The following is a 16,277-nucleotide window of genomic DNA, read 5'->3' as shown; positions in this document are numbered from 1 at the left end:
ACAAGATCTCTGCTTTTACTTCAATGATCCTAAAGCAGAGCAAACACTTTATAAGTGCATTATATATTTTATTCTACAATTTATGTATAAATTCATATATAATATAGAATAAATTTATACATATAACACATTCTATAAGAGTTTAATACAATCACAAATACATATATAAAGAATATAAAAATCACTGTTTCTCATTAAATAGAAACCACATGGGGAAAACATCAGATGTAAGCTATAATTTCAGGCTTTCTTAACTCAATTACAAGTTCTAATAAAACTGAGAAGAAAGAAAATGATAAAATGCAGTCACCTTTTTTTCTCTGAATATCAAATCTTACTAATTACAGCATGTCTCACAATTTAAAAGTGAGGTATGTTTTGGTACCAAACAAAAGTTGGCTTTATGGCAATAAATAGTAGACTGAATAATTCAGAAAATGAATATGTGCTGTGAAAGATTGATCACCCGAAATCACCCAATCAGAACAGCAGACAGAAACACAAATATAAAAAAAACAATCAAACAAACAAAAAAAAAACGGCAATATAAGAGACCTATTTGGTAATATAAAGCATGCCAATCTAGGCATAATAGAAATTCCTGAAGGAGAAGAAAGAGGAAAAAAGGATTAAAATGTATTTGAAGAAACTATGGCAGAAAACTTTCCAAATATAAAGAAGGAAACAGATATTTTAGTACAGAAGCAGAGGGTCCCAAGTGAGATGAGCTTGAACAGACATAAACAAAGACATATATAATTAAAATGGGAAAAGTTAAAGAGAAGATTCAAAGGCAGCAAGAGAAAAACAAAAGTTAATTACAAAGGAATCCCACCCCCACCCCCAGCCCACCCTGGGCCAAGGCTATTAGTTATTTCCACAGAAAAGTTGCAGGCAAGAGGGAATGGCAAGATATATTCAAAGTCCTAAAAGGGAAAAAAATCTGCAACCTAGCATACTCTATCCAGCAAGATGAGCACTTAGGAGGAGAGATAAAAGTTCTCAGACAAGCAAACACCGAAACAATACCAAACTGTCCTAAAGGATATACTAAGAGTGAAAATGAAAGTCGCTCAGTCTTGTCCAACTCTTTGTGACTCTGTGGACTACAGTCCATGGAATTCTCCAGGCCAGAATACTGGAGTGGGTAGCCTTTCCCTTCTCCAGGGGATCTTCCCAACCTAGGGATTGAACCCAGGTCTCCCACATCGCAGGCAGATTCTTTACCAGCTGAGTCACAAAGGAAGTCCAAGAATACAGGAGTGAGTACCCTATCCCTTCTCCAGTGAATCTTCCCAACTCAGGAATCAAACCGGGGTCTCCAGCATTGCAGGCAGATTCTTTACCAACTTAGTTATCAGGGAAGACACTCCCCCACCACCACCACACCATATATTATAAGCTCTTCTCTAAATAGAAAAGAAGCAAGAATCCATGGGAAAGAGAATATCATAGTTGGACAGTAAATCACTTAAATAAGCCAATACACAGATTAAACATTGTTTTTCTATGAAATCGATGATAACCACAATGAACAGCAAAAGGATAAACATTAAGATGTATAAGAGACACATCAAAATCATAAAATGGGACAGGAGAGTAAGAAAATGCAGATATTTTTTCAGAATGTGTTTAAGCCTATATGTTGTTAAGTCATGTTCGATTCTTGTGAATGTATGGATTACAGCCCACCAGGCTCCTCTATCCATGGGACTTTCCAGGCAAGAATACTGGAATAAGTTGCCATTTCCTTCTCCAGGGGATCTTTTCCAACCCTAGAAGCTTTGTCTCCTATATTGGCAGGTGGATTCTTTACCACTGAGTTACCAGGGAAGCCCTAAGCTTATATGACTACCAGTTTAAAGCAAGCAGATATAGGAAGAAGTTGACATAATTGAAAAAGAGGGTAACCATAAATCAAAAACATACAATATATTCACAAAGCCAAAAAGAAGAGAGCGGAAGCATAACACAAAAGAAAATAATCAAAACTAGAAAAGAAAAAAAAACAAAAGATAAGGAACAAAGAAGAAATAAAAATCAACAGGAAAACAAAGTTGAAGATGGTGATAAATATATACATATCAAAAATTACCTTAATTGTCACAGAACTAAACACACAAAAGACACAAAGTGGCATACTGAATAAAAATAACAAGAGCATATAATATGCTGCTTATAAGAGACCTGCTTCAGGGCAAAGGACACACATAGATTGAAAGTGAGGGGATATAAATAGATATTTCATGAAATAACAAGAAAGTGGAGGCAACAATACTCATATCAGACAAAATAGACTTTAAAACAAAGACTATACAGAAAAATATAGAAGGACACTAGATAATGATTAAAAGATCAATATAGGAAGATAGTGCACTTGTCAACATATATGCACCTCATATAGGAGCATCCAAATACATGGAACACATGCTAACAGACATAAAGGGAGAAATTGATGGGGATGCGATAATAGTAGGAGACTTTAACACCCCACTCACATCAATTGACAAATCTTCTAGACAGAAAATCAAGCAACAGAGATCTTAAATGAATCAACAGAAAAATCAGACTCACTTAGATATTTCCAGGACATTATATCCAAATAAACCCCAACATACGCATTCTTTTTAAGTGCAGATGGACCATTCTCTAGGATGGACCCATACTATAGCACAAAACAAGACTCAACAAATTTATGAGGACAGAAATTATTTCAAGCATCTTTTCTGACCACAACTGCATGAAACTAGAAATCAACCACAGGAAAATAAGGAAAGAAAGATTACATGGAAACTAAACAACATGCTTTTGATGCTTTTTGTAAGGTCGGACCCGGGGGGCCATGATGGGCTGCCCCTCCTCTCCCTCCCAACACCGAGAAGGTCCCTAAGGGAAGAATCCTCCCAGATCCCAGGGACCATTCACAGCACACTTCACCGGGTGCCACCATGAGCCGCCCCTCCTCTCCCCCGCCGGTGGGGGAAGTCCCTACCCCATAACAGAGGGAGCCTCCCGGATCCCGGGGACCAATAACAGCACACTTCGCTGGCTAAAGCCGCCCCACCCCAGCCACGTAGAAGGACCTATCAGCTCGCCACACCTCCGCTGGCAACCTATCCAAACCCCCATCCATTAACTTGGCCATCCCCCGGAACGTGTATATATAAACAAACTTCTAACAGGGTCCCCACCCACGGACTTCCTGGACCTGCCTCCTTCGGGTCTGGGAACCCAGCCCGGGAGTGCTTTGCCATTAAAAAGCCTGTTAGACACTCTTTTTGGGGTCCTGGTCATCTTTACCTAACACTTTTGAACTGTGGTGTTGGAGAAGACTCTTGAGAGTCCTTTGGACTGCAAGGAGATCCAACCAGTCCATTCTGAGGAGATTAGCCCCGGGATTTCTTTGGAAGGAATGATGCTAAAGCTGAAACTCCAGTACTTTGGCCACCTCATGTGAAGTGTTGACTCATTGGAAAATACTGATGCTGGGAGGGGTTGGGGGCAGGAGGAGAAGGGGACGACAGAGGATGAGATGGCTGGATGGCATCAGGACTCAATGTACGTGAGTCTTGAGTAAACTCCAGGAGCTGGTGATGGACAGGGAGGCCTGGTGTGCTGCAATTCATGGGGTCGCAAAGAGTCAGACACGACTGAACTGAACTGAAACAACATGCTGGATTGTCCAGGTGATGCAGTGATAAAGAACCTGCCTACTGATGCAAGAGATGCAGGTTCAATCCTTGGGTCAGGAAGATTTCCTGGAGTAGGAAATAGCAACCCACTCCAGTATTCTTGTCTGGAAAATCTCATGGACTGAGTAGCTTAGTGGGCTATAGTCCATGGGGTCACAAAGAGTCGACACAGCTGAGCAATTGAGTGCACACACATAAAAAACATGCTACTAAGAAAAAAAAAAAAAGGATCAACGATTAAATCAAGGAGGAAATTTAAAAATACAAATGACAATGAAAACAGCCATACAAAATCTATAGAGTGCAGCAAAAGCAGTTCTTAGAGGGAAGTTCATAGTGAAATAGGTCTTCTTCAAGAAACAAGAAAAACCTCAAATAAACAACCTAACCTACTACTGAAAAAAATTAGAAAAAGAAGAACAAAACCTAAAATCAGCAAAAGGACGGACATAATAAATATCAGAGAGGAAATAAATATTTTAAAAATAGAAAAAAAAATCAATAAAACCAAGAGCTGGTTCTCTGAAAGGGTAAACAAAATTGACAAGCCTCTGGTTAGGCTTACCAAGATTAAAAGGAGAGAACTCAAATAAACAAAATAATAAATGAAAGAGGATAAGTAACAACTGATTCTACAGATATACAAATAAACCATGAACTGTATTTACCAACAAACTGGACAATCTATGAGAAGCGGACAAGTTTCTAGACACATGTTGCTGCTGCTACTGCTGCTAAGTCTCTTCAGTCATGTCCGACTCTGTGTGACCCCACAGACGGCAACCCACCAAGCTCCCCTGTCTGAGGGATTCCCCAGGCAAGAATCTTGGAGTAGGTTGCCATTTCCTTCTCCATTCTACAGCACATCAAAACTGAACCAAGAAGACATAGAAAATTCGACAGACTGATCACTAGAAATGAAATAGAATCTGCAATTGAAAAAAACAAAATCCCTACACACAAAAGTCCAGGACCAGATGGCTTCACAGGTGAGCTTTACCCAGCAAAAAAGGAGTAGCTTATACCAATCCTCAAATTCTTCCAAAAGATTGAAGCAAAGGGAATATTCCCAAAGACATTCCATAAAGCCACCATCATCCTGATACCAAAACCAGTAAAGATACTACCAAAAATGAAAATCATAGGACAATATCCTTGATGAATATAGATGCAAAAATTCTCAACAAAATATTAGCAAACTGAATCCAACAACACATAAAAAATTCATGCACTATGATCAAGTTGGATTTATCCCAGGGTTACAAGTATTGTTTAACATATACAAATCAATTGATATGATCCATCATATCAATGAAAGAAAACACAAAAGCCACATGATCATCTTAATAAATACAGAAAAAGCATTTGATTAAACTGAACATCCATTCATGACCAAAAAAAAAAAAAAAACAACACCTCATGAAATTAAGTGCAGAGGAAATAAATCTCAACAGATGAAAACTATTTATGACAAAGTGAAAGTATAAGTCTTTCATTCATGTCCAACTCTGCAACTTCATGGACTGTATACAGACCACTAGGCTCCTCTGTCCATGGATTTTTCCAGGCAAGAATACTGGAATGAGTAGCTATTCCCTTCTCCAGGGAATCTTCCCAACCCAGGGATCATGCATTTCAGGAAGATTCTTTACCATCTGAGCCACCAGGGAAGCCCATTTATGACAAAGCACATGGCCAATATAATACTCAGTGGTGAAAGGCTGAGTCTCCCTGTTAAAATTTGGAGAAAGACAAGGATGCCCACTCTCACTACTTCTATGCAACATAGTACTGGAAGTCCTAGCTACAGCCATAAGACAAGAAAAAGAAATCAAACTTATCCACATTTGGAGGGAAGAGGTAAAACTGTAACTATACGCAGATGATAATATATGTACAAAACTGTAAAGACTCCACACAAAAACTAATATAACTGGTAAATTAATTCAGCAAGGCAGAAGGATACAAGATTGATACACTGAACCATTATTTTTTATACTCATAATGAAACATTATAAAACGATGTAAAAACAAATCAAAATCACATCAAAAAAACAAAATACCCAGGAATAAACTTGACCAAGGAGGTGAAAGATTTATAAAACATTAAAAGAGGAAACTGAACATGATCCAAAGAAATGGAAAGATATTCCATGCTCTTAGATTGGAAGAATTAATACTGTTAATACTGTTAAAATGGCCATACTACCCAAAGCAATCTACAGATCTCTATCAAATTACCCATGAAATTTTTCATGAAACTATAACAAATACAGCTAAAATTTATCTGGAACCACAAGAAATCTAGAACTGTCAAAGCAATCCTGAAAATAAAGAACAAAGCAGGAGTCATAGCCCTCCCAGACTTCAGATGGTAGTACAAAGCTATAGTAATCAAAATGGTGTGGTTTTGGCACAAAAATAGACTATGAATAAATGGAACAGAGAGCCAAGAAATAAATGCATACACCTTCAACACCTGTTAAAGTTAATCGTCAACAGAAGAGGCAAGACTTGTATATTATATATAATGTATATTATAAAAGACAGTATCTTCAGTAAGTAGCTTTGGAAAAGTTGGGACAGCTGCATGTAAATCACTGATGTTAGAACAACTCTCACAGCATACACAAAAATAAACTCCAAATGACTTGAAGACTTAAATATGACATGACACCATAAGACTCCTAGAAGAGAACACAGGTAAAACTTCCTCTCACATAATTGTACCAATGATTTCTTAGGTCAGTCTCACAAGGTGATAGAAATAAAAGCAAAAAATAAACAAATGGGACCTAATCAAACTTATAAGCTTCCAAACAGCAAAGGACACCATAAACAAAATGGAAAGAGAACCTGCAGACTGAGAGAAAATCTTTGAAAAATATGTGATTGACAAAGGATTAATTTTCAAAATCTAAAAATGGCTTATATAATTCAATGACAAGCAAACCTGCTCAAAAAAATGGACAGATGACTCAAATAGACATTTTTCCAAAGAAGACATACACAGATATATGCCAACAGGTCTATACAAAGATACTTAACATTGCTAGTGATGAAATGAAAAGCAAAACTACAATAAGGTACCATCATTCATAATGATGATCACTGAAAAATACAAATAACAGATGTTAAAGAGGGTGTGGTGAAAAGGGAACATATATATACTGTTGGTAGGAATGTAAACTGAGGCCATCACTGTGGCAAACAGTGGAGGGTCCTCAAAAAACTAAAAATAAGGTTGCCATCAGTTCAGTTCAGTTGCTCAGTCATATCCAACTCTTTCAGACACCATGGACTGCAGAACGCGAGGCCTCCCTGTCCATCATCAACATCCAGAGTTTACTCAAACTCATGTCCATTGAGTCAGTGATACCATTCAACCATCTCATCCTCTGTCATCCCTGTCTCCTCTGCCTTCAATCTTTCCCAGCATCAGGGTTTTTTCAAACAAGTCAGTTCTTTGCATCAGGTGGCCAAATTATGGAGTTTCAGCTTCAACTTCAGTCCTTCCAATGAACATCCAGGACTGATCTCCTTTAGGATGGACTGGTTGGATCTCCTTGCAGTCCAAGGGACTCTCAAGAGTCTTCTCCAACACCATAGTTCAAAAGCATCAATTCTTCGGTGCTCAGCTTTCTTTATAGTCCAACTCTCACATCATACATGACCACTGGATAAACCATAGTCTTGACTAGATGGACCTTGGTTGGCAAAGTAATGTCTCTGCTTTTCAATATGCTATCTAGGTTGGTCTTAACTTTTCTTCCAAGGAGTAAGTGTCTTTTAATTTCATGGCCAGTGGCAATATCTTCAGTGATTTTGGAGCCCCCCAAAATGAAGTCTGACACTGTTTCCACTGTTTCCCCAACTATTTCCCATGAAGTGATGGGACCAGATGCCATGATCTTCATTTTCTGAATGTTGAGCTTTAAGCCAACTTTTTCACTCTCCACTTTCACCTTCATCAAGAGGCTATTTGCTTTCTGCCATAAGGGTGTTGTCATCTACATATCTGAGGTTATTGATATTTCTCCCAGCAATTTTGATTCCAACTTGTGCTTCATCCAGCACAGCATTTCTCATGATGTATTCTGCATATAACTTAAATAAGCAGGGTGACAACATACAGCCTTGATATTCTCCTTTCCTGAATTGGAATCAGTCTGTTGTTCCATGTCCAGTTCTAACTGTTACTTCCTGATCTGTATGCAGGTTTCTTAGGAGGCAGGTCAAGTGGTCTGATATTCTTGTCTCTTTATATTTTCTAAAGTTTGTTGTGATCCACACAGTCAACAGCTTTGGCATAGTCATTAAAGCAGAAGTATATGTTTTCTGGAACTCTCTTGTTTTTTCAATGATCCAATGGATGTTGGCAATCTGATCTCTGGTTCCTTTGCCTTTTCTAAATCCAACTTGGACATCTGGAAGTTCATGGTTAATGTGCTATTGAAGCCTAGCTTGGAGAATTTTGAGCATTACTTTACTAGCATGTGAAATGAGTGCAATTGTGCAGTAGTTTGAGCATTCTTTGGCATTGCCTTTCTTTGGGATTGGAATGAAAACTGACCTTTTCCAGTCCTGTGGCCACTGCTGAGTTGTCCAAATTTGCTGGCATATTGAGTGCAGCACTTTCACAGCATCATCTTTCAGGATTTAAAACAGCTCAACTGGAATTCCATCACCTCCACTAGCTTTGTTCATAGTGATGCTTCCTAAGGGCCACTTACCTTTGCATTCCAGGATGTCTGGCTCTAGGTGAATGGTCACACCATCATGATTATCTTGGTTGTGAAGATCTTTTTTGCACAGTTCTGTGCATTCTTGCCATCTCTTCTTAATATCTTCTGTTTTTGTTAGGTCCATATCATTTCTGTCCTTTCTTGTGTCCATCTTTGCACAAATGTTCCCGTGGTATCTAATTTTCCTGAAGAGACCTCTAATCTCCCATTCTATTGTTTTCCTCTATTTCTTTGCATTGATCACTGAGGAAGGCTTTCTTATCTCTCCTTGCTATTCTTTGAAATTCCGCATTCTAATGGGTCTATCTTTCCTTTTCTCCTTTGCCTTTCACTTCTCTTTTTTTCAGAGCTATTTGTAAGGCCTCCTCAGACAACCAGTTTGCCTTTTTCATTTCTTTTTCTTGGATTGTCTTGACCTCTGCCTCCTGTATAATGTTACAAACCTCCATCCATAGTTTTTCAGGTACTCTATCAGATCTTATCCCTTGAATTTATTTCTCACTTCCACTGTACAATCATAAAGGATTTGATTTAGGTCATACCTGAATGGTCTAGTGGTTTTCCCCTACTTTCTTCATTTTAAGTCTGAAGTTGGCTCAGATCAGTTGATGATCTGAGCCATAGTCAGCTCCTGGTCTTATTTTTGCTGACTGTATAGAGCTTCTCCATCTTTGGCTGCAAAGATTATAATCAATCTGATTTTGGTATTGACCATCTGGTGATGACCATGTGTAAAGTTGCCATATGATCCTGCAATCCCACTTCTAGGCATATATCCAAAGAAAACTAATTTGAAATGATACATGCACACTGTGTTCACTGTATTACTATTTACAGTAGTCAAGACATAGAAACAATCTAAATGTCCATCAATAGATAAATGGAAAAGATGTAGCATATACATACACATATATAATAGGATACTGAAAGTATACACACACACGCGCACATATAATGGAATACTGATCAGCCATAAAAGGAATGAAATAATGCAGCATGAAATTTTCAGCAACATGAATGGGCCTAGAGATTATCATGCTAAGTGAAGTAAATCAGGAAGAGAAAGACAAACATCATATCACTTACATGTGGAATCTAAAATATGATACAAATAAACTTATCTACAAAACAGAAACAGACCCACAGAGAGAGCATACCTGTGGTTTCCAAGGGGAAGGAGGGTGGGGGAGGGTGGACTGGGAGTCTGGGGTGAGCAGATGGAAACTATTATACAGAGAGTGGATAACAAGATCCTACTGCAGAGCACAGGGAATGGTATTTCATAGTCTGTAACAAACCATAATGACATATAATATGAAAAAGAATATATGTAGCCTTTGACTGTGTGGATCACAAGAAACTGTGGAAAATTCTGAAAGAGATGCGAGTACCAGACCACCTGACTTGCCTGTTGAGAAACCTATATGCAGGTCAGGAAGCAACAGTTAGAACTGGACATGGAACAACAGACTGATTCCAAATAGGAAAAGGAGTACGTCAAGGCTATATATTGTCACCCTGCTTATTTAATTTATATGCAGAGTACATCATGAGAAACTCTGGGCTGGAAGAAGCACAAGCTGGAATCAAGATTGCTGGGAGAAATATCAATAACCTCAGATATGCAGATGACACCACCCTTATGGCAAAAAGTGAAGAGGAACTAAAAAGCCTCTTGATGAAGGTGAAAGTGGAGAGTGAAAAAGTTGGCTTAAAGCTCAACATTCAGAAAATGAAGATCATGACATCTAATCCTATCACTTCAAGGGAAATAGATGGGGAAACAGTGGAAACAGTGTCAGACTTTATTTTTGGGGGCTCAAAAATCACTGCAGATGGTGACTGCAGCCATGAAATTAAAAGACACTTACTCCTTGGAAGAAAAGTTAAGACCAACCTAGATATCATATTGAAAAGCAGAGACATTACTTTGCCAACAAAGGTCCATCTAGTCAAGGCTATGGTTTATCCAGCGGTCATGTATGGATGTGAGAGTTGGACTGTGAAGAAAGCTGAGCACCAAAGAATTGATGCTTTTGAACTGTTGTGTTGGAGAAGACTCTTGAGAGTCCCATGAACTGCAAGGAGATCCAACTAGTCCATTATAAAGGATATCAGCCCTGGGTATTCTTTGGAAGGAATGATGCTAAAGCTGAAACTCCAGTACTTTGGCCACCTGATGCGAAGATTTGACTCATTGGAAAAGACTCTGATGCTGAGAGGGATTGGGGCCAGGAGGAAAAGGAGACGACAGAGGATGAGATGGCTGGATGGCATCACTGACTCAATGGACATGAGTTTGAGTGAACCCTGGGAGATGGTGATGGACAGGGAGGCCTGGCATACTGCAATTCATGGGGTCACAAAGAGTCGGACAAGACTGAGTGACTAAACTGAACTGAGTCATATATAGCAATGACATACAATATGAAAAAGAATATATATGCACATATATATTCATATATGCATATATAGCATATATATATATATATAGCAATCTATATATATGAAACTGAATCACTTTACTATACAGCAGAAATCAACACAACTATACTAAATCAACTATACATCAATAAAATAAATGTTAAAAGTCTTCATTCAATCTCTTTCTTTAGTCAATTTTAAAAATAATCATTCCAATTAATTCACAGAGTAAATGCAACTCAGACTCAATCTGTTAAGACATTACTGAATTACTCCTGGAAGCCCTAGTTGCTAGCTGAAAGCAGTTCACACTCCTGTATAATAGTGTAGAAGATTCAATTTTACCTGAATAAACTACTAAGTACCAGTTCAGATCGATCATCTTCGTTTCATTTCCTTGTCTACTAACATTGATGTCATGTTCATTCGCCCTATGGAATAGGGAAGAGAAAAAAAAAAATAGATAGAATTAGGTAAAGACACAAAAAAGTTAACCTCAATTTAGGAGATATGATTTATGCTGGAAAACCATTCCCAGCTCATGAGGCCTAGTGTCCCTCTATCTTATAAAAATTCAACTTGAATCATGAGTTTCAGTTCTCAAACTGTCTGCAAGGAAGCTGCTGGTGATCAGACATGGGGACAGACCATGGGAGGGTCATATTCTACCAGCAAGAACTTTTTGTTCAGGTAAACTACATGAGGGTCAGAAGAGGAGGCTGAACAAGCTCCACCGCCCGCCCTGGCTCTGGGGGAAGGGGGAGTTCCTGTAGACTTTCAGCACTTTGGGTCAGACCAGGAATCACTCACCAGTCTAAAAGCCACCAATCCTGCAGGACGTAGGCAACCTGGATCAGGAAACAACAGTCACTCACTCAAACACTGACATTACTGAGCCCTCACACCCCACTCACTAGGATGGGGGACGGAAAGGTTCCAGAACACAGAGATGGTCCTTCCGGCTTGGTCTGCACCAAGTCCCACAGATGACCACAAGTCAGGGGAGGGCATGCTTCATTTTAATATCTCCAAAAGACATTGTTCTTTTTCTAGAAGCTCTCTGTCATGTACACACAACACCAGTAAAGCTCACTTATTTAGCTCCCCACAAAAAATGCTTTTCAATGCAAATCCAGACAAACTGCAAATACAGTAATAATAGTGTAAATGTTGGAGTTTTTCAAATGAAAGAAACTTAACAGGTACTGTGATGGTCAGTTTCCTATGTCAGCTTGGCCAGGCCAGTCTCCAGTGATTCAGACACTGGTCTAGACATTGCCATGAAGGTATTTTGTGAATGTGGCTCACATCCATCATGAGAATGGAAGTAGAGGGGATCACCCCCAACACTGTGGTGGCCTCATCCAGTCAGTCAAAGGCCTGAAGAGAAAAACCTGAGGCTTCCTGGAGGAGAAAGAAATTCTGCCTCAAGACAGGAGGGTCAGCTCCTGCCTGAGGTTCCAGCCTGCAGGCCTGCCTTCCTGATTTCATATTCACCAATCTAGATCCCACAGCCTCACTGGCCATTTCTTTAAGATAAATATCTTCATATACATACTAAGAATAGTCATAAATAAAGTACAAATAATACGTAAATACCAAACTGAGGGCACACACCAAAATAAATGTCCTTATTTACCTGAGCTGCGATGTTCATTAGAATAAGGAAAATGATGATAAACCAGTGAGCACCAGCTGTGAAGTAATTCTTGTATGTCTTACAACCAACTTGTCCCTTTGAATAGTCCTCCAGGGGTAGTATAACCAGTATATCCTCAGTCTGTGAGGGGAAAAATTGCAGTGAGAGATAAAACATTAAGTAATTAATCCCCAAATATCAAAAGTTCAACAGTAACTTTCATTGCAAAAAGGTGGGGACACACACAAAACTCATATGCTGGCAGGAGTGAAAGATAGTCTGTCTTCTAAAGACAGTGTGGAAATATCTAGACAAACCACATATGCATTTATGCTTGAACCCAGCCATCCCGCTCCTAGGAATCCGTTAGGAAAAAAAAAAAAAAAAACACGTCATCTGCATGAGGCTATTCATGGTTGCATAGTTTTGCTTAAAGTCAATCAGACTCTCAACACAAGCACACCATACCCAATTCAAGTATAAATGCAGAAGCTTGTTCAAAATAACACACAAAATGATATGGAACTAATGTTTAGCTCTTAATCTTTTGTCACTCAATGATGGAAACATAAAACATAACTGAGCCTCAAAATACTAGCCAAATACAGTAAATTGAGCTTACATAGCAAGTTGGAGTAAGGTGAATCTGGGTGGCAGGGGGCAGCACGTGATCAAAATCTATGTGGTTCCTTAATTTCAGAGTGATTCCTGAGTGTGGAATGTGAGGGACTAATCTGAACACTTATCAGAATCATCCAGGCTCCTGGGTTTGGATGTCGAGGAGGACCTGTGTATGTATAACCGGAGCAGACTGAAGGCCCACGAGGCTACCAAGAGCAGACACATCTGTGCATGTTGCATGATAAGAAACTCACATCATGGTCCTCTGGGGCCACATCTTCCACTGACAGTGTGGAGGACTCTTGAGGCTGGTCTGGAGACTTGGAAGATGGTTCAGACTCCTCAGTCTTCTTCTTTGAAAGGGAGCCAGAATCTATTCCGGATTTCAGGAGGAACTCAGTGTAGGGCCCCTTTTGCACCATTTCACCCTAAGATTAAAAAAAAAAATTGAAAGGCATGTATTTGCATTTGTTAATATCAATCTAATATAAATGCTAATCAAGAGAAGTAAAGGGAACTTAAGTTATGAGTTTTGTAAGAAAGTGATCATTAGGTCTGAAATTCTGGTGGACAAATCTAGTTCAGGTCAGCTTGACACAGTACTGAGCATTGTGTTCTCTGCCAAACCCTGTGTTAGGTGCTGGGGGATATGAAAGAAATGTGTGCTCATGTGTTAAAGATGGAGACCATTAACATAAAAAATGGCAGGCCACTCCAGTATTCTTGCCTGGAAAATCCCATGGACAGAGGAGCTGGGTGGACTATAGTCCATGGGGTTGCAAAGAGTCAGGCATGACTGAGCAACTAAGCAACAACATGTCTGAGAAATCTGAGCCCCACATTCCTAGGGGAGTGGAGAATCTACACATGGAACTACTTCTAGGGAGGTAGAGGTTCTGCACTTTAATAATCTTTCCCAGAGTAGAAGTTCACTTGATAAGTGAGGGATCTGGCCACGGGCCTATGGAGTAGACAAGGGTTTAGGACACTGTTGCTGAAGCCCAGAGGCAAACAAGCCAAGACTGAAGCATCAACCAACCAGTAAGCCTGAAATATTCTCATTTATCTCCAGTCCACTGCCAACCATGCTACGAGTTGCAGATTGAATGGTGGCCCCCAAAAAGTATGTTCAAGCCTAAGCATGGCATCTGTGGATATGATATTATTTAGATATAGGCTCTTTACAGATGTAATCAAGTTAAGATGAGGTCATACTGGAACAGGGTGACCCTACATCCAGTAAAACTGATGTCCTTCTGGGAAGAGACCCAGACAGACACAGGGAAAATGGCCGTGAAACATCAGAGGCAGAAACCACAGTGCTGCAGCTGGAAGCCAAGGAAAACCAAGGGAAGCAGATGAGCACCAGAGGCTGGAGGGGAGGACTCTCCCCTGGAGTCTTCAGAGAGAGCACGGCCCTGCCAGCACCTGGATTTGGGACCCATAGCCTCCAGATCGGTGAAATGACAAACTTCTTTTAAGTCACCCAGTTTGCTGTGCTTTGTTACAGCAGCTCTAGAAACTGACATCCTAGCTTAAGCCCATGCTGCTGTCTCCTCAGCTTTACTAAAAGACTTGTAACTGCTTTTGCCGTCCCCTTTCCAGTGCATCAGAGGACTCTCTTAATTCCCACATCAGACCACATCCCTCCTCTGCTCTGGACAATCCAAGGGTTCCATCCCACTTCCAGTCCTCTGCCCATTGCTCAGAGACCAGCTCCCTCCCGTCCCCCTGCTCACTCTCCTCAGACATGCTGGTCTTCCTACTGTTCCTCCAGCCTGCCAGGTCAGCTCCTTCCTGAGGAACCCCTGCCTCAGACTCCCTTCCCCAGGTGACTGTGTGGCTTCCACCTGCATGTCACTCAGACCCCATGAGGCAGCAGCTCCTTAGAGAGGCCAAGATGTCACCCTTTCTGTCACATCCTCCCCATAACAACAGGAGCCCTGTGAAGGCAGGGCCTTGTCCTCCTACCGCACAGGCCCCCACACGTATCAGGCACATAGAGACCTGGGCAGGGAGACCAGAAACTGGAGACACCAGTAGCGAGGACGTCTCTGACCTGGGTGCTTAGCTACCCAGCCTCACTTCTGGAGTTAATGGAAGATGCTGTTGAGCAAACTGCATTTGACTATCACATGGTTACAAACGGGTCTTAGTATCTGTAATTTCCAAATTAGTATATTTTGACTTAAATCCTGGAAGAGGAAAACAAAATCTTGTACATAAAATAGCATTATTATCCTTAACAAATATCATTAGAACAGTGATGACTCAGTAATTCTATGGTAGCACTTTTATACACTTTAGGGTTTATGTGGCTTAGAGCATAATAGTGACATTTCTATGGTCTTTTAATTCTTCCTCAGAGGCACAAGTACCACCAGCTCTGGGAAAAAGGGGGCAAAAACTGAGGGAGACGAGGGTATTTATCATGAATCTGAGGAGAGTGACCCATTGAGAGGATCTGACCCTCAACACAGTGCTAGCAAGCTCCACAGATTTCTAGAAAATACTTACATTTTCCAATGTCACAATCTCACTTGCAGCTTTTAGGTACTGCAACTGATGAGTCACTAAAATTGTGATCTTATCTTTCAATGCTTGGCAAATACACCTACAAATATAAAAGGTATAGCATGCAAAAGCACATTAATCGGGATACTCCAAAGTAAAAATTTATACTTTTAAAACATAGTGAGACAAAGACAACACAATAGTCAAAGATCTGTAGTTTAAATACCAAATAAATGACAAAATTTAACACAAACATAAATCAATGAATTTGGCAAGGTCTTCAAATTCATCAGCAGCAAACTTGACTCCAGCTCCACTAAAAAAAATTCTATGAAACGAGTCGCCAACCTAGGTTCAATGCATGATACTGGATGCTTGGGGCTGGTGCACTGAGACGACCCAGAGGGATGGTACGGGGGGGGGGGGGTGGTTCAGGATGGAGAACACGTGTATACCTGTGGTGGATACATGTTGATGTATGGCAAAACAAATACAATATTGTAAAGTAATTAACCTCCAATTAAAATAAATAAATTTATTTTAAAAAAAATTCTAAAAAGCAGTCCAGTGAAGGAGGTACCAAGAGCTAAATTCTTTTGCCTAAAACTCAGCTTAGCATTTTTATATTTCATAAGGAAAAGC

General features: G+C 39.9%; 1 protein-coding gene across 1 annotated transcript in view; it reads right to left on the bottom strand.

Annotated features, from left to right (window-relative positions):
* Nucleotides 1-16,277, bottom strand: part of LOC102173859 (multidrug resistance-associated protein 4-like) — a 180,169-nt gene that overhangs the window by 47,891 nt on the left and 116,001 nt on the right. The window contains 5 exon segments of the mRNA XM_018056299.1: nt 11,207-11,292; nt 11,672-11,709; nt 12,501-12,641; nt 13,376-13,549; nt 15,639-15,735. Coding sequence (XP_017911788.1) covers nt 11,207-11,292; nt 11,672-11,709; nt 12,501-12,641; nt 13,376-13,549; nt 15,639-15,735 — 536 coding nt within the window.

Source organism: Capra hircus, chromosome 12 (assembly GCF_001704415.2).
Source record: "Capra hircus breed San Clemente chromosome 12, ASM170441v1, whole genome shotgun sequence".
Classification (NCBI taxonomy): domain Eukaryota; kingdom Metazoa; phylum Chordata; class Mammalia; order Artiodactyla; family Bovidae; genus Capra; species Capra hircus.
The sequence above is the reverse complement of the archived record's forward strand: the minus strand, read 5'-3'. Positions and strand labels throughout refer to the sequence as shown.